General features: G+C 35.7%; 1 protein-coding gene across 1 annotated transcript in view; it reads left to right on the top strand.

Moving 5' to 3' along the window:
• Nucleotides 1–24,589, top strand: part of DNAH12 (dynein axonemal heavy chain 12) — a 235,762-nt gene that overhangs the window by 145,178 nt on the left and 65,995 nt on the right. Inside the window, exons 37-46 of the mRNA XM_082412044.1 lie at nucleotides 372–560; nucleotides 2,318–2,469; nucleotides 5,830–5,968; nucleotides 7,085–7,251; nucleotides 9,398–9,653; nucleotides 11,379–11,678; nucleotides 12,356–12,534; nucleotides 16,214–16,406; nucleotides 17,746–17,907; nucleotides 21,395–21,589. Coding sequence (XP_082268170.1) covers nucleotides 372–560; nucleotides 2,318–2,469; nucleotides 5,830–5,968; nucleotides 7,085–7,251; nucleotides 9,398–9,653; nucleotides 11,379–11,678; nucleotides 12,356–12,534; nucleotides 16,214–16,406; nucleotides 17,746–17,907; nucleotides 21,395–21,589 — 1,932 coding nt within the window. The remainder of the gene's footprint in view (nucleotides 1–371; nucleotides 561–2,317; nucleotides 2,470–5,829; nucleotides 5,969–7,084; nucleotides 7,252–9,397; nucleotides 9,654–11,378; nucleotides 11,679–12,355; nucleotides 12,535–16,213; nucleotides 16,407–17,745; nucleotides 17,908–21,394; nucleotides 21,590–24,589) is intronic.

Below are 24,589 nucleotides of genomic sequence, written 5' to 3'. Positions count from 1 at the left end.
AGTGTATGTAGCATATTCCAATTAAGCTGACTTCTATTGAAGAACATTTGGGTTGCTTCAGATATTTTGCTACCACAAACAGTGTTGCAGTAAATATTCTTGTACATATATCGTTTTGTCCAGTGGGAATATATTTGAAGATAAACTCCTAAAAGAGAAATTCCTAGGTCATTTGGCATGAGAATTTTAATTTAGATACATAGTGCCAGAGGAATGATTCGTTACGTGACTTAGATGTGCTCCATTCTACTTTATTTGTAAATCTGACCTTTTCCAAGTAGATTAATCAGAACTTAATATACTATATTTTAGTTAATCTGTTAAAATTTTCTTTTAAATAGTTTAAATTAATTTTTCTTTTTAACCAACAGGCTTGCTTTATATTTTCTTTGATTTGGTCCATTGGAGGAAGTTGTGATACAGATGGTCGCATTGTTTTTGACATTTACATACGATTAGTCATACTGGGAAAAGATGAAAGCAACCCAATACCTGACTCTGTGGGTAAATGGGAATGCCACTTTGATGAAAAAGGCCTAGTCTATGACTACATGTATGAGGTATGATATAAAATGCTTGTTATGGCCTAGTCTATGACTACATGTATGAGGTATGATATAAAATGCTTGTTATGATAAACTGTAAAACACAAAGTTTTAGATCAGCAGTCAAAACTGGGTTCCCATCCTAGAGTTACTTTGACTCCTGTGGTTAGCATTTTAGTCCCTTCTCTTTAGTTTTTCCTCCTATAACTTGTGGACAGTGTAGATAAACTTACTTTGAGAATATTTTATAATTTCAGATTTAAATTAAATCTATTTTCTCCAATTTAAAAAAGAATTCACAAGAAGACTCTTTTAAACAGTAAGCATTTGCATAATTATTTGATTCATGCAAATTTTACTTCACAGAGCCATAAGATCTGGATAGAGACTTATTACAATTTTACCTAAACCTAGAAACACAACTGACTAGCACAGCCAGGACTTGAACCCAGCTCTCCTGATTGCCAGTGCAGAAATCTTTCCAACCGTGTTAACACAGAATTTTAAGAATATGATCAGAAAGAGAGTTTCATCCTCATTAGTCACAGTGGGAAGTCAATAGAATAATCTCTAAAACTAAAAAATCAAGAAATGATAACACAAGCATATTCTTTAAGAATTGAAGGTAAATATCAAAATATCCAGCTTAAAGAGGCAAAGGTAGTTGCTGTTAGAGAGGAGAAAATAAGAGTGGGAAACTGCTGTTTTTCCTTAACCTTGTAAATTTTTGACTCTAAAATAGTGCATAAATAACTTTGATAAAAATAAAAGCTAAAACCTAAGAAATTAAGAATATGAATTACTGAAGAAACACTCACCCAAACTTGCAAAATTACTGTCACCCAGACACAAACCATATACCTGTACAACTTGCCAGAAAATATTTAAAGATTCTTAGATGCCAGCCATAGCACTGGAGTCCAAGAGACCTTCTTCTTTGCCAGGTGCTAACTCTTTTGTTGATTGATGGTGAGAGGCCTTAGGATCTCCAGGGAAGGGCAGGACAACTTGGAGAGGAAGATATCTGTGTGGGGGAGGGTGGATTCCCTAATCAGGATCACTTAGGGTGTCAAGACAGCAGCTATTTAGCCCCTGGTTCAGAAGAACTTCAATAATGTAACAATCAGTCCAGCCATTCCAATATGTCCTGGCTGAATATCAGCCTGGATCAATATGCCAAAGAGAATAATTTTAGAGAAACAAATATGAGTTTATTTGATATTTTGTTTCTAGTTAGATTATTGCCCATTTACTTTAAAATATGAAAACATTAAGCCAAAGTCCTGTCAATTGTAACTTCAGCCACATAAGAGTGGCTGTCAGATAAATTCTTGATATACGCACAAGGACATCTTGAAGGCAGTCTGGAAAGATTAGAGTGTTAAGAAGACAGGGACTTCCCTGGTGGCTCAGTGGTTAAGAATGCACCTGCCAATGTAGGGGACACGGGTTAGATCCCTGGTCTGGGAAGATCCCACATGCCGCGGAGCAACTAAGCCCACGTGCCACAACTACTGAGCCTGCACTCTAGAGCCCGCAAGTCACAACTACTGAGCCCACGAGCCACAACTACTGAGCCCATGCACCGCAAATACTGAAGCCCGCGTGCCTAGAGCCCATGCTCCGCAACAAGAGAAGCCACCGTATTTCACAATATAAAGGAGGAAAAGGCTGTAAAGTTTTTAAAAGCAAATATGATAACTGTGCTAAAAAGAGCCTTTTAGATAGCAAGTGCATGGTTATAATACTTTAAAATTTATGTTCTCTTATAGTTGAAAAACCGAGGTCGCTGGATCCACTGGAATGAATTAATTAAAAGTACTAATTTAGGAGATAAATGTGTCAAGATTCAAGATATCATAGTCCCTACAATGGATACAATTAGATATACATTTCTAATGAATCTGAGTATTACCTATGCAAAGTAAGAAACTCTATTATAAACATGCATTTTAAATATTATAGTACCTTTCTAATAGGATCATAGGATTTTTTAAAATAAATTTATTTATTTTTATTTATTTTTGGCTGCGTAGGGTCTTTGTTGCTGCACGCGGGCTTTCTCTAGTTGCAGCGAGTGGGGGCTACTCTTTGTTGTGGTGTGCAGGCTTCTCATTGCAGTGGCTTCTCTTGTTGCGGAGCACGGGCTCTAGGCGCCCGGGCTTCAGTAGTTGTGGCACGCGGGCTCAGTCGTTGTGGCTTGCGGAGCCTAGAGAGCAGGCTCAGTAGTTGTGGCGCACGGGCTTAGTTGCTCCACGGCAAGTGGGATCTTCCCGGACCAGGGCTCGAACCCGTGTCCCCTGAATTGGCAGGCGGATTCTTTTTTTTTTTTTTAATAAATTTATTTATTTATTTGTTTTTGGCTGTGCTGGGTCTTCATTTCTGTGCGAGGGCTTTCTCTAGTTGCGGCGAGTGGGGGCCACTCTTCATCGCGGTGCGTGGGCCTCTCACTATCGCGCCCTCTCTTGTTGCGGAGCACAGGCTCCAAATGCGCAGGCTCAGTAGTTGTGGCTCACGGGCCCAGTTGCTCTGCAGCATGTGGGATCCTCCCAGACCAGGGCTCGAACCCATGTCCCCTGCATTGGCAGGCAGATTCTCAACCACTGCGCCACCAGGGAAGCCCGGCAGGCGGATTCTTAATCACTGTGCCACCAGGGAAGCCCAGGATCATAGGATTTTTGAAGTGAACTTTGAGGTCATCCATTTTCAGATAACTAGGACCCTGAGGGACTAATTGACATTTCCATAGTGACATCTGTTACTATTGGTAACCCTGAAATCCAGGTTTCCTATTGCCCACTTCAAAGTCTTTACCATCATACTTTGTTGCCTCATAAGCCATCTTTTATTTCTTTTATTTGTTATAGCAGATTAAAAGTCAGTTACAGTGTTACTGTTAAAAAGGTATGCATTCTACTCACAGGTTAATTGTACTCCTGAGGGATCAGACTAACCATGACCCACATTTTCCCATTTGGCATTTTTGAGATATGTCCTATGCTAGTTTTTCATAACTTAAGATGAACATAAAAGACTCAGACTTAAATAAGAAGAGCACATCAAAACAGATGAAAAGCCTAGCACGTACCATAGACATAGCCATACCAATTTTCTTAATAACACTTTTATAGTTATTTTTCTTTGAAACACTAACCGTAATTTATCATTAATATTATTTAAACTGGGGCTTCCCTGGTGGCACAGTGGTTAAGAATCCACCTGCCAATGCAGGGGACACGGGTTCAAGCCCTGGTCTGGGAAGATCCCACATGCCACGGAGCAACTAAGCCCATGTGCCCCAATTACTGAGCCTGCACTCTAGAGCCCATCAGCCACAACTACTGAGCCTGTGGGCCACAACTACTGAAGCCCACGCACCTAGAGCCCATGCTCCACAGCAGGAGAAGCCACGGCAATGAGAAGCCCACACACCACAACGAAGAGTAGCCCCCACTCGCCGTACCTAGAGAAAGCCTGCACGCAGCAATGAAGACCCAACGCAGCCAAAAGTTAAAAAATAAATAAATAAAATTATTAAAAAAATATTATTTAAACTGGACAAGCTTACATAATATGCATGAATGTCATGGTTTATTTGTTTTTGATGAAGAACCTGTTTCTGAGTGAATTTTGTGACAGTTTTATCCTGTTAAATTAAAAAAAAAGAAAAATAGCTTATGAGGGAACATTATTTTATCCCTATTTTGTACCCATAGTTGCATTTTTGCATTTAGAGGCTAATATTAAAAACTTCATTAAGCAAGGAAGGTACTTGTCAATTCTGGGGAATTCCTGGTACAGGAATTCTCTTGTTCCATGAACCATTTGTCAGAATAATGCTTTTAAATGAATAAGTACAAACATAGGATTATAAAGCAAACCACATATTAAAATATATTTATTAAAATATTGAACAAATTTGAGCTATAGTAGTAATAATGTGCTTTTTATTAACACATTAAATAATAAGATCTAGCAGTGAGTCTGATGATCATAATTTTGAAGAAGCAATGGGCATAAGTGATATTTTCGAGATATCTCTAACAATTGTAATATTTAGTATAATATCTGTGATTTCTATTGATGACAAATATTATCAATATTATTATTGATAATAAAGTACACAGGTACTATATTATAAATTGCTCCATTTTAGTTAAGCGTAGTGAAAGTAAAGGTATAAACTCTATGCCATCTAAGTTCACAAACTCTCAATACTGTCTAAGAATTTCTTCAGTTTGATCCATGGACCTCAAGTTAAGAACAGTGTTTATTTAGTAAAATTATTTTAATAAATAGTTTTCCATAACGTGTTACTCAGACTGGAAAGCGTAGATGAATTCTCAGGCATCACTGTAGTTCTAAATGATCTTTTTTTGTTTATAGTATTAATTTTATGTTTCTACTTTAATGATAATTTTAAAAATTAATATTATCATAATTTGGGTCATATAGATGACTCTTTATACCTGATTACTGCTGCTCAGTTTCAGTGCCAGCCTTTGTGTTTGTCTTTATGTAGCATGTGGTGCCAAGTTGTCAAATAAAGTGACAGTATTTAATTTTTAATTCAGTATGTCTCAAACTGGGATTCTCCAGGGTTCTGTGAACATAAACTCTTAGGATTTTTTTTTTTCCCTTTAAAATTAGTTCAGACCACTCAAAAATGAGAAACTCTGCTTTTGAAGCCCTTGGAATAGGGAATTCCTTAGAGTTTGCTTTTAGACAGGTATTTTCAGTTAGTAACATTGACTTGATTCAAAAATGCTATTAATGGGCATATATAACCGTTACCATTAGAATTCATTGTTATTTAGTTTCTCACAAAAGCTTTATGCTATTGAGATAACTGCGAAACACTTTCAACCTCTCTTATTGTCATCATCCTATTAGTCTATTCCACACGGCACCCTCTTGCCTGTACCTCTAACTAAAAAGTACAAATACATCACTTTTCTGAGGAGACAAACTTTGGCTTTTTTTTCTTTTTCTGAAAAGTTAAGCATGTTACTACTTGTTTTATGAGTGTTTTTGCATATAGCAATGTTACATTTGTTCAAATAATAGTTTGTTACTATTTAAGTTTCAGTAAGTAAGCAAAACTGAGTGCCAATTGTTACTTTCACCAGTCTTTTATGAAATTACAATGATAAATTGAAATGTGAGTTTTTGGATGAAGATGATTTGATTACTATTTAGGTTTTCAACTAAATCCAGCCTCCTCTAATTGAAATGTATTCTGACTTTTTCTCCTTTTGAATGATATGTTCACTGTTTCATTAAGGCCGCTACTTCTTGTGGGTCCAACGGGTACAGGAAAATCAGTGTATGTGAAGGATAAGCTGATGAATCACTTGGAAAAGGACCTGTACTTTCCTTTTTATGTTAATTTCTCCGCACGGACCAGTGCCAATCAGGTTCAGGTTAGTTAAAAGCCAGAAACATGGGTCTATAATTATTAATTTTTTTGCCTTTTCGGTTAGCATTTAAAACTGTATTTTAAATGAGCAGCTGTGTAAATCCTCTATGAATTTAAATAAAACTTCAAAACTTCTTTTTGGCATTACAAGTGAGTTTTAAAAATCAGGTTTTAAGGACAAAAGTTCAAGAGAACATTTTTGCATTAATACTGAATTGTTGAGCTTTGTCATCTTTTTTTTCAAGCCCAAGAAGCAACAATTGATTTCTTAACTGGAGAAGTAAAGGAGAAAGGAGGGAGGGTGGAAGAGAGAGAGGGAAAGAGAGAGAAAAGGAGACAAGGTGGGGGGGAGAGAGAGAGAGGAAGAGAGAGAGAGGGAGAGAGAGAGAGGGAGAGAGAGAGAGGGAGAGAGAGAGAGGGAGAGAGAGAGAGAGAGAGAGAGAGAGAACTTGTTCTTTCGAGACTCTCCTAGATGGTCCCCTAGGGGTATTTGCTGCCTACTGAAGTTCTGTCATTGAAAGATCTTTCAAACCATACACTGTTTATTGTATGGCCTTCTGTGACAGGAAACTGTGCATCCCACCCTTTACCCCCAGAGGTGCCAAGATGAAAGTACTGCATGAGATCTTTTCTAATCACCATTTTTATCATCCATTCCTAAATTTATATCTGTCCATTCTCTCCTGATCTATGGTGCTCATTTTTGTTGTTTTAAGCCAGTAGAATTCCCTAATTTCAAAATACTACAAATTTAGATTAGTGCTTTTAGATATTAAGTTAAAGTTAATAGATATGTTGGGGTATCCAATATAGAAAATATTTTGTGTGTGTGTGTGCATATGTGTGTATACAATATAAATATATAAATAGGTGTAACAATTGGTTACATATAAACATGTAACAATTCTGAGCACATAGAAGGATTTCAATATATGCTCTTTGAATGATGTTGAATATGAAGTTTGGTATAACCCTAAAATGAATAAATATAAATGAATAAACACGCACATAGTGTTGCTTGGCATTATTCCCTTACATAATTAGACTGTTAAATTTCTTTTTTTTTTTCTGGTGTTAAGTATGGCTTTAAATATACTACTATTTATTTTTTATATTTTAGAACATTATTATGGCTAGGCTGGATAAAAGACGCAAAGGAGTTTTTGGACCACCTATGGGAAAGAAGTGCATAATTTTTATAGATGACATGAATATGCCTGCATTGGAGAAATATGGAGCTCAACCTCCTATTGAATTATTACGACAGTTTTTTGACTGTGGGAATTGGTAACTATTTAATTAAAGTCTTAAGTAGCCATGCTGAAGTTATTTCTTGTTCTCTATTTCTATTTTAATTTCTCACATCAAAATAATACATTTTCTCAAATTACTTATGGAAGAAAATGGTTGCTCAGATTTTCCTATAAAGAAAATTTTGGAAGACTTTTCTATACCTTTTTATACCATGGAAGAATAATCCAGTATTGGAGATATATTTATTCAATAATGTATTAATTTTTGTCCTTTTTATCTACTACTTTCAATTATTAAATATAATTTACAAATTACATCTTTTACCATCACCCAGCGCTGAGAATTTGTGGGTAGTCTCCAACCTAATTAACCATAACCAGCACCCTACGTTTCTACCATTTTAAAATTCTTTATATTATCTATAACTATTTGGGAGTACTGTATCCTTGGGATGGCTTGGTTTTGACAGCAATTTCGTAGATAACTCTTCCATTCCTCCCACCCTATTTTATGATGACATGGTTAGTTTCCAACAAATAAGACATTGTATCTTTTAGTTCGGATTAATAATTCTTCATTTCCTCCTGTTAAAATACTTTCCTAATCCCTAATATGCCATGATTTTTATCTCAAGGTAAGGGTAACCTAATTGTGAAGCTAAGTCATATTTTGGGATTATATTTTTGTTGTTGTTATTGCATGCCCTTGGAATCCTGCCTCCAGGAGATAACCACTGTTAATAGTGTATTCCCTATTCTTGCAAGGTTTTTTTCTGTATAAATATATTTTTATTAAAAAAAGACCCATATTACATATAATGTTTTTGCAACTTATTTGCACTTAAATATTTATCGATATTATTTGTCTGTCTCATTCACCTATCTATATTATTTGTCTATCTCATTCATTTTGTTGCCTTTTAATACTGTTTAGTTTTGTGGATCTTGCTATAATTTACTTAACCATTTCCTTATTGACAGTTACTAGAGTTGTTGCCAAAAATCAAGTCATATTTTCATACTTTCTACGGTACTTTTAGACTAAGAACTGGCTGTATAGATTTCTCCCATAACCACCCCCCTTTTTTGCAAGAACTTAATATTAAAGGACTTTATGACCTGTTGGAAATAAGCAGCTTTTCACTCTGAGTGGTTCCAGCTAAACCGAGTCATTTGTATACCGCTTTCTGATTAAAACTTCTTTGAAGCTTTGTTATTCCCTGATGGGTCTCTTTTTATATAACAAAATTGTGTATAGGTTCTATTTATACATCCTTTTGTGCTCTGAAGATAAGATTTGAGATGAGAAAAAGAAATCAGGACTTAGCTGTAAGTAGAATAAGTATATAGTTTATTGTTCAAACCAGGACATTTCTGAGAGAAAAAGGGGAGTGTTAATAGTTACTACAGGACAGGCACAAACAATTGTCCTAGGCAAAGTGAGACATATTGTCATTTATCTGTAACCATCCACAAAAAAGATTGATCTCTCATCCATGCTTCTGGATTTGGAGTGTGAAGAGGCAAAGCAGAGAGTCAAATTGGAAAGAACTGGAAAAAAGAAAGACAAGAGCAAGAGGAAGGGACCTTCTAGATACCCAGAATCTGGGCAACAGAATCAGTGTCACTGAAAGGAGAAATAGAGTGCTGCTTTAAAACAAGTTTTCTCTGCAGATTGGTGGTTGCCTGAGGCGAGGGATAGGGGGAGCAAAATAGGTGAAGAGGGTCAAAAGGTACAAATTACCAGTTATAAAATGAGCAAGTCAGGGGGCTGTAATGTACATCATGGTGACTATAGTTAATAATACTGTATCACATATTTGAAAGTAGCTAGGAGGGTGAATCTTGAAAGTTATCACAAGAAAAAAAATTTTGTAACTATGTATGGTGACAAATGTTAACTGACTTATTGTGGTGATCATTTTACAATTTGGACAAATATCAAATCATTACGGTGTACACGGACACTAATGTTATGTCAGTTATACCTCAATTTAAAAAAAAAGAAATAAAAATTATAGGAATCCTTAAAAAAAAACTTCTCTCTTACTCCAAGCATTATCTAATCTTCTTCCATTTAAAGAAGCTAAAATCAGATTAATTTTCTAAGGAGATCTACTTTTGAATCCATCTTATTGGCTTTATAACTGATTGTTTTGGAATTTTTATGTGCTTTCAAGGTATGACCTTAAGGACACAAGTAAAATCACATTGGTTGACATCGAACTGATTGCTGCCATGGGCCCTCCAGGTGGTGGAAGAAATCCAGTCACTCCCCGTTTTATTAGACATTTCAACATCTGCACTATTAATACTTTTAGTGATGAAACCATGGTCCGAATCTTCTCATCAATTGTAGCATTCTACCTTAGGACTCGTGAATTTCCTCCTGAGTACTTTTTAGTTGGGAACCAAATTGTCAATGGGACTATGGAGGTGAGCAAAGAATGCAATAGAGTGTTTTAATACTACATATATCCTTATTTGATCCTTCCTTTTTGTTTTTTTTTAACTTCTTTTTTCCCTTAGCCACTTTAGTCTTCAGCGTCAGAGAAGCTGTTAGGAAGGCTTGAGAACAGGAAGATCATAGGCTTTGAAATTGGGGAATCTAACTGGGTTTCAGTCTTGACTGCTATTTCCTAGCTATCTGACCTTGAGCAAGTAACTTGACCTTCCAGAAACTTACTTTTTTAATCACTAAAATGGGAGATAATACCTATTTCACAAGGTTATTATAAGGAAATCATCCAGAACCAGTATCTGCCACATTGTGGGTGTTTCCCTAATTGTTGGGTTCCTACTCTAGTATTTACTAATTTTCCCTTCTCTCTCTTCCCTCCCATTCTTCATGTTGTATCAAAAAAAAAAAAAAAGAAAGAAACTTAAGAAGCTTATGAATGCATTATTTTTGCCAGACCACATAACTTAGGAGTAGCAGTGAAAAAAAAAAAAAGAGAATACAAGGGTGGGACTAGAAAACAAGACTGCCCATATGGCCAAAGAACAGCCCTTAACTTATTCAGGGTGTGTTACCTGCTTCGGGTCAGAGGCCAGAGCCAGCCTCATCGCTGATGGTAAAAGGGAAAAAAATGTAAGGTAATTTAGTGATAATCTCATTGAACTAAGCTTTCTGGAGCCTCGATACAGTGGGGTTCACTTTGGCATCACTGCAACCAGAAGCAAAAAGCTCCCTAGAATCATTCCATCAGTTTCCAAGAGCATTGTATCTTTCTAAAGCTCTTCTGTCCCTGTTCTGGTGGAAAATTGGGTTGTTAAAATAGAGAAACTATGAGCAAAGAGATAGTACATTATAATTTCTGTACTTATACAGAAAAATTCTTCTATTTATAAAATATGGTAGTTATATTTCAGGCATCTCCTGGAAAGAGAGGGGAGTTGGTTAGGCAAAAGAGGATACAGAAAGGATCCTCTTTTTTTTCTGTCTTTGATGTATTGTAGACCTACCATGTGTGGAGATTAGGGGAGATGAATTAGAGAACATATATAAATAAAAAATAATTTCATTTGGATTTTTTTTCAGGCTATATTATAAAAGATTTAATTTACTTTTCTTAAAAAGGATGTTAAACTTCATTTGGTGAATTCAGCATGTAGTAAAAATATACTTCATTTTGATATAATAGCCAATTAAGATAGGAGGAGCAGAGGGGAGAGAGAAAACGAGAGAGAAGGGAAGGGAGAGAACACGCTGATTTGTTTTGAAGTCAGTGGTGGTCAAAGAAAATTGTTTCATCATCCTCTTCATTTCGAACGCTTCAGAATGAGTTATCTGATTTCACTTTCTACTAAAGTTTTTGTTAAGTATTTAATCCCAGGTCATTCGCCTTTAAATGGAACAACCATAATTACTGGGAAATAAAAGCTTTGTCACTTCTTGAGCTTGGATGGAATCAGATAATATTAAGTTCCCTCAACTTTGTAATGCCTGGTTGAGTGCTATAAACCAAAAGAAATAGATATATGCTATATTAGACTCAGTACTATACAATTTTCCAAGTCAATATGATCTGATAGGATAAATAAAATATTTTATATAATATACTATCTTTTACAGTATATTACATTGTTGTTGGCTTTGTATTATTGACTTTGCTGATTATAAGCATTTTATTTTTGCTTTGTTGCTTTTTTCATATTCAGATATATAAACAATCCATGGAAAATCTTTTGCCCACTCCCACAAAATCTCATTACACTTTCAACTTACGGGATTTTTCACGTGTCATCCGAGGCTGCTTGCTCATTGAAAGAGGTGCCGTGCAGAGCAAGCACACTATGATCCGTCTGTTTGTGCATGAGGTTCTCCGAGTGTTTTATGATCGCCTCATTAATGATAATGACCGATTCTGGCTGTTCACTTTAACCAAAAATGTTATAAGAGACCATTTTAAAGAATCATTTGATAGTATCTTTTCACATTTGAGGAAAGGGAATGCACCAGTGAGTATATTTAGTGATTAAAAATATATTAAGTTAAAACAATCCAATAGCATGAATTATTACAATCAACTTATCTTTGAAAGAATACTATTACTTTTTTTTTTTTAACATCTTTATTGGAGTATAATTGCTTTACCATGGTGTGTTAGTTTCTGCTTTATAACAAACTTATTTCTTAATGATCATATTCTTTTAACTTTCCTCATAGATAGGTATTTATTTTGAGAAGATTTGCTTTCAGAGGAATTATGTGTATAATATAGAAGTTATATGATAGGGATTGAATGATATAATTGATATAAGGTGCTTAACATGGTAACCATCCCTTAGTAATGACTCACAAAATGGGATGCTCAGAATGACTTTTCCTGCCCCTGGGGGCAAAAAACTTATATGATAGAAAAAACTGGGTTTTTTTAACTTCCTAAGGATATAATATAATTTCAGGTGTTAATTTTACAAGTATATTATTTACTATCCTAATATTTAAAAGAATTTTCTAATTGATAGTCATCCCATAACATAGATAAAACAAAATTTTGTGTAACGTTTTCTTAAATTTATTTTAGAAAAAAATTTAAAATTTTCTTAAATTTATTTCAGAAAAATTTTTGTTTTAAAATTATTTTAGAAAAAATTTTAAGTTTTAATATAATTTGTTGATTTCCATTTTATAGGTAACTGAAGAGGACTTAAGAAATCTCATGTTTGGTGACTATATGAATCCTGACCTTGAAGGAGATGACAGAGTTTATATTGAAATTCCAAATATTCATGATTTTAGTGACATCGTGGAACAATGCTTAGATGAGTATAATCAAACTCACAAAACAAGAATGAATCTTGTCATTTTTAGGTACCTATATTTGGTATTGATGGTTAAAATTACTGTTTATAAAATTTTATTGTGAAATATTTAAAATGTACAAAAAGATATAAAAATATGATGAACAATCTTGTACCCATCACCCAGCTTGAGACATAAAATACTAAACACAGTATTGTAAATCAAATATACTTTGATTAAAAAAAAAAGGGCATAAAATACTAGCAATTTATTTGAAGTCCCTTGTGTAGCCAGCCCTCCCTCACTGAATCCCTATTGTACCTTACAGGGGTAAAAAGAAACTCATGTGTTTCTTTGGCCTTTTACTACACGTGTGTGTTCCTAAACATATATGCAATCTTATTTTGCATGTCTCATACTGTGCACATTCCTCTGCAAGTTGGTTTATTCTAGATTGTTTGTGAGATTCACAAAAGATGAATTTTTACTACTGTATTGCACTGCATTGTATAATTTTAACAGAATGTAGTCATTCTTCTGAGATAGACTTCTAGGTAATTTCTAGTTTATGTAATTAAAAAAAAGATTTGAACACTCATGTCTCCTTAGTTACATGTGTAAGAACTTCTCTAGGCTATATTCTTAGAAATGGAATTATTGTGTCATGGTATGTAAGCATCTTCTACTTTACTAAGTTTTGCCAAAGTATCTTCAAAAATAATTATTGTTTTTAAGAGCTTCCATTGTTTCTCACCCTTCACAACACTTAGGATTGCCAGACTTGGTAAGTTTTGTCAGTCGAAGGAGAGTGGAATGGTATCTGACTGTGACTTTAGTTTTTTGTTTTTTTTTTAACATCTTTATTGGAGTATAACTGCTTTACAATGGTGTGTTAGTTTCTGCTTTATAACAAAGTGGATTGGTTTATATCCCCGTATCTCTTCCCTCTTGCGTCTCCCTCCCTCCCACCCTCCCTATCCCACCCCTCTAGGTGATCACAAAGCACGGAGCTGATCTCCCTGTGCTATGTGGCTGCTTCCCACTAGCTATCTATTTTACATTTGGCAGTGTATATATGTTCATGCCACTCTCTCACTTTGTCCCATCTTACCCTTCCCCCTCCCCATAGCCTCAAGTCCATTCTCTAGTAGGTCTGCGTCTTTATTCCCGTCTTGCCCCTAGGTTCTTCATGACCATTTTTTTTGTTTTTTTTTTAGATTCAATGTATATGTGTTAGCATACGGTATTTGTTTTTCTCTTTCTGACTTACTTCACTCTGTATGACAGACTCTAGGTCCATCCACCTCACTACAAATAACTCAATTTCGTTTCTTTTTATGGCTGAGTAATATTCCATTGTATATATGTGCCACATCTTCTTTATCCATTTATCTGTTGATGGACACTTAGGTTGCTTCTATATCCTGGCTATTGTAAATAGAGCTGCAATGAACGTTGTGGTACATGACTCTTCTTGAATTATGGTTTTCTCAGGGTATATGCCCAGTAGTGGGATTGCTGGGTCATACGGTAGTTCTATTTTTAGTTTTTTAAGGAACCTCCATACTGTTCTCCATAGTGGCTGTATCAATTTACATTCCCACCAACAGTGTAAGAGGGTTCCTTTTTCTCCACACCCTTTCCAGCATTTATTGTTTGTAGATTTTTTGATGATGGCCATTCTGACCAGTGTGAGATGATGTCTCCTTGTAGTTTTGATTTGCATTTCTATAATGATTAATGATGTTGAGCATTCTTTCATGTGTTTGTTGGCAATCTGTATATCTTCTTTGGAGAAATGTCTATTTAGGTCTTCTGCCCATTTTTGGATTGGGTTGTTTGTTTTTTTTATATTGAGCTGCATGAGCTGCTTGTAAATTTTGGAGATTAATCCTTTGTCAGTTGCTTCATTTGCAAATATTTTCTCCCATTCTGAGGGTTGTCTTTTCATCTTGTTTATGGTTTCCTTTGCTGTGCAAAAGCTTTTAAGTTTCATTAGGTCCCATTTGTTTATTTTTGTTTTTATTTCCATTTCTCTAGGAGGTGGGTCAAAAACGATCTTGCTGTGATTTATGTCATAGAGTGTTCTGCCTATGTTTTCCTCTAAGAGTTTGATAGTGTCTGGCCTTACATTTAGGTCTTTAATCCATTTTGAGTTTATTTTTGTGTATGGTGTTAGGGAGTGTTCTAATTTCATTCTTTTACATGTACCTGTCCAGTTTTCCCAGCACCATTTATTGAAGAGGCTGTCTTTTCTCCACTGTATATTCTTGCCTCCTTTATCAAAGATAAGGTGACCATACATGCATGGGTTTATCTCTGGGCTTTCTATCCTGTTCCATTGATCTATATTTCTGTTTTTGTGCCAGTACTATACTGTCTTGATTACTGTAGCTTTGTAGTATAGTCTGAAGTCCAGGAGCGTGATTCCTCCAGCTCCGTTTTTCTTTCTCAAGATTGCTTTGGCTATTCGGGGTCTTTTGTGTTTCCATACAAATTGTGAAATTTTTTTTCTAGTTCTGTGAAAAATGCCAGTGGTAGTTTGATAGGGATTGCACTGAATCTGTAGATTGCTTTGGGTAGTATAGTCATTTTCGCAATGTTGTTTCTTCCAATCCAAGAACATGGTATATCTCTCCATCTATATGCATCATCTTTAATTTCTTTCATCAGTGTCTTATAATTTTCTGCATACAGGTCTTTTGTCTCCTTAGGTAGGTTTAATCCTAGATATTTTATTCTTTTTGTTGCAATGGTAAATGGGAGTGTTTTCTTAATTTCTCTTTCAGATTTTTCATCATTAGTGTATAGGAAAGCAAGAGATTTCTGTGCATTAATTTTGTATCCTGCTACTTTACCAAATTCATTCATTAGCTCTAGTAGTTTTCGGGTAGCATCTTTAGGATTCTCTATGTATAGTATCATGTCATCTGCAAACAGTGACAGCTTTACTTCTTCTTTACCAATTTGGATTCCTTTTATTTCTTTTTTTCTCTGATTGCTGTGGCTAAAACTTCCAAAACTATGTTGAGTAAGAGTTGTGAGAGTGGGCAACCTTGTCTTGTTCCTGATCTTAGTGGAAATGGTTTCAGTTTTTCACCATTGAGAACGATGTTGGCTGTGGGTTTGTCATTTATGGCCTTTATTGTGTTGAGGTAAGTTCCCTCTATGCCTACTTTGTGACTTTAGTTTTAATTCCCCTAATTACTAGTGAGGCTACGTTTCCTGAATTTACTATTTTGTATATAACTGATTTTCTATTTCTCTCATAGAAATCCTAGTATTAAAAGATTGAATAAATTTGGGGGGTTTTGTTTTGTTTTGTTTTGTTATTGGCTGAGCTGTGTGGCTTGTGGGATCTTATTTCCCCAACCAGGGATCGAATCTGGGCCCTTGGCAGTGAAAGCCCAGAGTCCTAACCACTGGACCACCAGGGAATTCCCAAAGAAATGTTTTTAATAAAAGCAATAATATACTCCCAGTATAAATGACTACAATTTCATTTTATTTTTATAATTTGTATAGTACGTTTCCTGAATTTGTACCTCAAATAGTTTTCCTTTACATCAAATGATCCAATTGCAACTGCATTTGAAAAATCATGCTTTTTGATGATTACCTCTTTAAAATTGGGATAGTAATATATGGGGCAGCAAGGTCCATTCTTCTAGGAAAGCAAAATGATAGTTATGTGTAAATATACATTTATATTCATATTTTCAAGTATAATAATATCGATATTTCATAGGTATGTATTGGAACATTTATCACGAATATGTCGAATTCTAAAGCAGTCTGGTGGAAATGCTTTGCTTGTTGGACTTGGAGGAAGTGGTCGTCAATCTTTAACTCGTCTGGCTACATCCATGGCAAAAATGCAAATTTTCCAACCAGAAATTTCTAAGAGCTATGGTATGAATGAATGGAGAGAGGACCTGAAGGTAAAATTGTGAGCAAATCTAGTGTCTAAAATAATATCAATGCATTATTTTTTTAACATCTTTATTGGAGTATAATTGCTTTACAATGGTGTGTTAGTTTCCTTTGTATAACAAAGTGAATCAGCTATACATATACATATATCCCCATATCCCCTCCCTCTTGCGTCTCCCTCCCACCCTCCCTATCCCACCCCTCTAGGTGATCACAAAGCACCGAGCTGATCTCCCTGTGTTATGTGGCTGCTTCCCACTAGCTATCTATTTTACATTTGGTAATGTATATATGTCCATGCCACTCTCTCACTTCGTCCCAGCTTACCCTTCCCCCGCCCTGTGTCCTCAAGTCCCTTCTCTACATCTGCGTCTTTATTCCTGTCCTGCCCCTAGGTTCTTCAGAACCATTTTTTTTTTTTAGATTTTACATATATGTGTTACAATGCATTATTTTATCTGTAAAGAGAGAGCCAACCTGTATAGCTGTGTGCTAAATACACTGGTGATGATGATAATAATATTATCCCTAGAGCAGTTACTGTGTGTGCTGAGCACTGTTTTAAGTGCTTTATATACATGCTGTCATTCTATAGGTATGACACTTCAATGCAGCAGGTATGGTTGTCTCTGTGTTTTACTGATGAGGAAACTGAAGTTGAGAGAAGGTATGCACAGCAGAGCAGGATTTATGACTTTAGTCTTATCCACTGCTGTTACCATGGCTGCTGCTGATTCTACCTTTATTCTAGTTCAGAGAGGCCTTATTTCAGGTAAATGTACGTTTTCCAGTAGACTTAAATATGAACCTCAGTGATGATGATGATGTCATTAATGTTGTCAAATCTTAATAGTTTCTTTGGAGCTGTGTTGCTGTTCCAGTAACAAATAGAATAGTGGCGTGCATACTTGGGGCTTCATCTTCATGTGCCTAGGGCTCTGCAGGCCCCAGAAGAGAGATGACCTAAAGTGGAAAAAAATAAGAGAGACATTACTGGACTTTTTAAACTTTCTCTGACCCTGACATACTAAAATTCTACATCCTAAAAGTTAGTGTAGAGAACTGGTCTTTATATCTTCGATCTTAGATGGACAGAGATTCTTTCTGTTTTGAAATCCATCTCAGTCCCTGAAGTAAGACTCTGAATCAATGACTATGTCTAAGGGGTTGGCAAACTGGCCAGTTGGAGTCTCCCACCAAAAGGGTGGGAGAAATGGAGGCCCAGATTGACAGCCCCGCCAAAATGGAAGAGGTACTACTCTAAATTTGAGATGTTATCAAAAGAAAGGAAAGCAAAACCAACAGATTTCCACCTGATTCTGGTTATAAGTACATTTTTATTTTAAGGTTCTATTAAGGAAAGTGGGCATGAGGGGCCAGAAGACAGTCTTTCTAATCACGGACACTCAGATTAAAGAGGAAGCTTTTCTAGAGGATATCGACAGTGTGCTCAATACTGGAGAAGTACCTAATATTTTTGCAGCAGATGAAAAACAAGAAGTGATGGAGGTAAATGCTTTTTAGGGAGTGCTGCTTCCAACATGTCTTGAAGCTTTTCTGCTCTTCATGATAAATATATCTTGTGCAGAGGATTTTGGTAATTGAAAACTTAATGTATATTATTTTAATACTTTTTTGGTGAATTTTAAATAGCTTCGATAGTTATGAGACAGAATTTTAATTATTTTAATTCATTTTTTCCATAATGATGACAGTGTGTTTCATCCATTTGATCTTATTTAACATGTTTTATGAGTGATTAGAGATTTAAAATCATATCTTAGGGTTACAGTGATATGAGAAAATATAGCTTTAAAACACTACTTGATTAGCTTTTATGGTTTACCACTGGTTAGTAAAATTTTCAAATTTTAACAAAACTACTTGTATTAATTCTGATATATCTGAGAGTCATGCTTTGTGATTTAAATGACAAAAAAATACATTTTTGAAGCACCCACTACTTCAGATGTCCTGACCTTTGACCCCCATTTCTAAGATCTTCCCATACAAGATTTCAGCTAGTAATTTCCCCTTTCATGTACCATAACTACTTTTACCCACAGATTTTATCACTCACACCAGGATGCTTCATTCCAGCCTCTAGTGATAACATCTCGAGTAAAATGGTTTCACCCTGGTTGTTCAAGCACCCTGCTTTTCTTGTCTATGGAATGAAACTGTTATATACACAAAATAGTTCCTCCTACATAGAGTTGTTGTGAGTTCTGAGGATCAAGTGAAATAAGGCACTTATAGAATGTAAGGCACTTATGGAATGTCAGGCACTTAGAAAGCCCTCAGTAAATCTGATACATTACCAGTTCATGGCCTGGCGTGGGGAAGGAGAAAGGAAAAAAAAAATCCCAAGTAGCATCCAGGTTGTGGCTAAGGCCGCTGAAGAATCGTAATTCTCCTAATTTATAGGATAAATTCATCCCTCACACTCCTACCCAAGGAATAGGGCACCTTAGGGAGTGGGATTTTCTAAGCTTTGCAAGGCTTTTCTGCTCACTGTAGCTATTGTTTATCTTTTCTTCTCATCATTTTGCTACAAAGCTTTTCCATTGCTTCACTATTTTATGGTATGACCCAACAGTAGCCTTAAGAACTTCTTTCCTTCATATTCCAACCTAGGAACACCGTACCAGTTTTTCCACAAGGAAATAGTCATGGTCAGAACTCAGGGGTACCAAAATGCATTCCTGTTTTTGCTTGCTTTATACTAATTTTTAAAAATATAAAAGGTAATGTAAAAGAAGTTATATTAATTTCTTTACATACCCTGCATCCCACTTTGAAGACCACTTTGCTTATTTCATCCATCTGGCAAACATTTTACTCTAAACCTCACTTCCTATAACTGACCTCTGTAGCTTGGCCCTGGCACTGCCTAGAGGGCACCTCTTATAGACTCAGCACATCTCTCTGGCATCAACATCAGCATTCTAGACTCAGAACCTCTGAGTTCTAGAAACCTCTATTTCCTGACTACCGTTTCCACTGTTCCATTTGCACTCCTTGCAGAATTAAATTATTGCAATATTTTTCTCAGTGTAGCAGTGACTTATTTACCACATTTAGTGATATTTTCTCAGTTCCCTTTTAAAATTCTGATTCATCTTTGAAATAATTCATCATTCCTTCTTTTAAACTCTGCTTTCTCTTGACTGCTATGAAATTTCACTCAGTTTGTTTCCTATCTCCCTAATTATTCCTTCAGTAACTAGTCTTTTTCTTGCTCCCCAGAATCAGTTGTGCTCCCAAAGTGTGTGTGTGTGTGTGTGTGTGTGTGTGTGTGTGTGTATTACTCCCTACTTCTACTCTAGAAGCATTAACCAATATTTCTGTGTAAATAACCCCTATATTTATATCACCATCCTGGCCCTTTCGTGAACTCTTGTTCTACAGTTACAACCATGTATTACCTTTCTCTATCTGAATGTCCCCCTGTTAACTCAGAGTTAATGCAGGTAGACCACCTGAACATAATTTCATAGATTGACACTGATCATAATAGTCGTAATTTGAGAATTACTGTCAGAATGAATATACAGAGTTGACTTACCGTTTCCCATAGATATAGCTATCATATATCTATAGTAGAGAATTCTTTTAGAAATAAATTCATTGTTATAACATTGGAAATTGTATGATCATTGTGACCACTCCCTAAATTTGCTATTGAAAAAATTTTAAATCTATTTATAAGATAATTTATTGACTATGAAACCTTTTCTGCTTTGAACAAAGAGAAAGGTAGGATATAAAAAGCTGAAAGGTACTTACCTATGTGGAAAGAACTATTTTAAGTATTCACATGTAATGGCTTTTTGATTCCTCAACAATCCTTTGATGTAGGTACTCTTTTCCCCATTTTACAGATGAGGAAACTAAGGTACAGAGAGGTTAAGTAACTTGCCTTCAGGTCACATAGGTAATCAGCTGCAAGCGGGGATTTGAATTCAAGAAGTCTGGTTCTAGAGCCATTATGCCTAACTACATGTAAGATGCCTTTCTCATATAGAGATATACAAGGGAAGAAAATTAAAAGTGACCTATAATCTCATTACCAAACAACTCTATTAACATTTCAAAAAATACAAATATTGTAAGAATAAAATTAGATAATTCAAACAACATAAGAACGTCCAAAATGGAAAAAAAATGATATAAACCAAGAAGAATGTCCAAGATAAAATATGAAGACCTCTCTCTCACTCTCCCTTAAGTCCCTCTCACCCAAAGTAACCACTATTAATTGTTCTTTGTGATTGCTTCCATAAAAAAGTGTGTACGTGCTCACACATATGCACCTATATTTTTTTTTAATTTAACGAAAAGGATCGTATTATACATACTGTTGCACAGTTTGTTCTTGCATTTATTTTATCTTGCTGATCTTGCCATAGCACATGTTGATGCATCTCATTATTTTTAACAGTTGTATAAAATTACAATATATGGATGTTTAATAATGTTTTTATTTTTATTTTTTATTATTTTTTAAACATTTATTTATTTATTTGGCTGCACCGGGTCTTAGTTGCGGCACGCAGGATCTTAGTTGTGGCATGCAGGCTCTAGTTCCCTGACCAGGGATCGAATCCGGGCCCCCTGCATTGGGAGCGCGGAGTCTTAACCACTGGACCACCAGGGAAGTCCCTATAATGTTTTTAACTGGACACTTTAGTTGTTTATATTTTTTCCTCCTAAAAACAATGTTGAATTATAGTCCCACACATATATCTTGGTGAACTTTTGTATTTTTATAAGTTAAATTTTTGGCAGATATTTGTTTTTAAATTATAGAATTACAGAATTGAAAGTAGTCTTCTAAGTGCAAGCTATAACAAAACCATTATTTTGATATAAAAACAAAAATTTAAAGATATTTATAAGGGGAGTAATAAAAATTCTTAATATTCCAATATCTACTAATCTTATTATCAGCATACCTGTTTTTATTTATGAGGTTTTTTCTGGTATTCCCTAGGGTGTTCGTCCTGTGGCTCAGGCTGGCAATAAACACGATGAATTCAGCCCCTTAGCCCTGTTTGCTTTCTTTGTGAATCGCTGCAAAGATAATCTTCATGTTGTAGTGGCCTTTAGTCCCATTGGAGATGCCTTTCGAAATTGCTTGAGGCAGTTCCCATCCCTCATCAATTGCTGTACCATTGACTGGTTTCAGGTTTGTAATTTGGGGGGGAAGGACAACTAAATCTTTTGGAATTTTGCTGAAATCTTACTCAACCTCTATTAATTTACATTCATCAAGTGTTTCTTGATCACTTACTCTAATGGCAGCACCAGGGACTGGTAAGACTACATGATCCCTAAAAGGAGCTCACACTCTAGACTGGAAGACAAAAAAGGCAGTCAGCAAGTGAGCAGTCAACAATTATATAAAAGAGCCATAGTCTTGGTGTGGGAAAGGTGTACTTATTAAGACAGTGACTCTCTGAAATATGAAAATGAATTCGTTACATAGAGGAGGGGGTGTATAAGGAACCAGCAGAATGTGTTTTATATATACATATATATATACACACACACGTATATGTGTAAAGATATATAGAGAGAGATATCTTTATCTATCTGTACATATATTTACTATAAGGAATTGGCTCACATGATTATAGAGGCTGACATGTTCCAAGATTTGCAGCTGGCAAGCTGGAGACCCACAAGAGCTGACAGTGTAGTTCCAGTCTGAAGGCCAGCAAGCTTGAGACCTAGGAAGAAATGATATTTCCATCTGAGTCCAAAGGCAGGAAAAAACTGATGTTCCCGCTTGAAGGCCATCAGGCAGGAGGAAGTCCCCCTTATCTGAGGGAGGGTCAGCCTTTTTTTTCTATTCAGGCCTTCAACTGATTGGATGAGGCTCACTCACATTAGGGAGAGCAGCCTGCTTTACTCAGTCTGTTCATTTAAATATTGAACCCATCCAAAAATGCACCTCACAGAAACACCCAGAATAATGTTTGACCAAATATATGGGCACCCTTTGGCCCGTAGCAAGTTGACACATAAAATTAACTATCACAAGAGGTTAGTACGTGCAAAGGTGGAACAGTGGGTAGAGCATGGCTCATTTGGGCAAATAGTTTGGTATGGCTGACTGGCAATGAGGGCAGCAGAAGTTAAGTTGGAGCTTTAAGTGGGTGCCAGGCTATAAAGGAATTTGTAAATGTGCCTAGGAATTTGGTTTTATCCCAAAGACATTGTGGGGGCATTAACATATATTTAGCTAATCTATATTTTAGGAATAACCCAAAACACTTGGAGGCTATATGGTGGATGATTTGGAGTGGGGCAAAACAGGAAACAGGAAGACCAACTTGGTGGCAATTTCAGTCATGCCAGCAGCAAATGATGCAGGCCACCACCTCATTTAAACAAGGCAAATCGTCACTGCCTGTGTAAAACCATTAAGTATTTATGCTCTTGAGAAGGGTAGCTCATGGTGCCTTCTATTTATTTGTTTTATGCCTAACAGAATGTGGACTATAGGTCGACCCTGGATAATTTCTTTAAAAGATAAATTTCTGATACTGATTTGTTTTATTCTCTTTTGCCTATTTATCAATTGCATGTTTGAAAAACTAATTCTGCCCTTATGAGGATTGCAATATGTTTCAGCTAGTGGATGTTTTAGTGTTTATACAACAATAAAAGCTGTGTTTCGCTTTATGCAAGCTATATCTTAATATTGCTTCCATTAAGTAGCCCCAAACCAAAACCAAACAAACAAATGAACAAAGCATGTCCAACCATAAGTTTTTCTTTTGTGAAATCTTATAAATACAATTCTACTACTTCTGGATATGTTTTTTATAACCATGAGACTTTCTGTTCTGTTATATGTGATTCATACTTGTTGGGGGAAATTTTTAAAAAGGTGGAACTAGGAGTTGCAAATAGATAAGGGAGATTAAGTGGATAACAGAGAGGAACAGAGATTTTATAGTGGAACAGTGGGGCTATAGAACCTGTGTCAGGGGCGCTGATGGCATTGTTTGGGGCCTGGCTCTTTTAAACTCAGAAAGTGAGTGTAAACCACTGTGTCGCATAGTCAGGAAGTCATTGGCTTTTTGGATAGATATCTGTTCTCCAAAGTAGGGTGTACTCTCACCAGAGGTGCCAAAACAACTCAGAGGATAAGGGAAGGATTTACTGGAATATTCGCTTTTGTGTGAAATATTTCATATGGATTAACATTGACACCCTTACTCAGTTTGTATGTCAAATGGCCATGTGTCATAGATGGTATGCAAGGTACCCTGAGGGATTCCTGCAATGAACTAAAAATTGAAGATACATAATGCAGTTGTAAGTGGACAGTAAGAGAATGTCATAAACTAGTAGGAGCTAGCCCAAGCTCTGTGTCAGCTACATTATAAGGCAAAAACAATGACTACTTAACAAGATTCGGTAAGACATTCGTATAAACAAATTTAAGAAGGCTATTTGGAATATGGATTTATATCAAGTGTTTAAATAATAAAGCTTATCCCCAGGGTATGTCGTGACTTGCAATATTAGCTTATGATAGCGTGGTTACCTATCAACAGCCATTTTCTACCCACTCCATCTTTGCTGACAGAATTCTGATTTTGTTTGGGAAATCACTCTCCATGTAGCCATGTATAATAGGGATTCATTCCTGGTTTGTCTAAGTCAGCATTGGTGCTCTCACTCCTCTTACTGTTGACCATTTTACACATGAGCCTGGTCATGACCCGTTGCTTGCCAATGGATCTGGATTTAAAGCCTGCCAGGGAGCTTTTGGGAGAAGCTTTTTCAGTATAAAAAGACTTACATGATCGGAAAAGTGTCATATGACACTTATTTTGGCATTTTACAAAAATTCATTTATCTTAATATTCTTTAGATGCCCCTTTTGAGGTTTAAAAATATATATATTAGTACAGTAATACCATATGAATATAATCTGTTAATAAGTATGTGTACACTGGTAGTGTGTGCTTAAAACTTTTTTTTACTAATAGGGTGCTTGATCAAAAAAGTTTGACTTTTACCAGGATAGAGGGCCAGACACTGAAAAAATTGATCTTAAAAAGCATATTGTCTACTATAAAGAAAAAAATTATAAGCATCTTGTTGAATCTAAATGAAATGAAGTTTGGAAAATACTCTAATGAGAAAGTGGAGATTAATTACTCATTTA

Source organism: Balaenoptera physalus, assembly GCF_965194825.1.
Source record: "Balaenoptera physalus genome assembly, chromosome: 11".
NCBI lineage: Eukaryota > Metazoa > Chordata > Mammalia > Artiodactyla > Balaenopteridae > Balaenoptera > Balaenoptera physalus.
The sequence above is the reverse complement of the archived record's forward strand: the minus strand, read 5'-3'. Positions and strand labels throughout refer to the sequence as shown.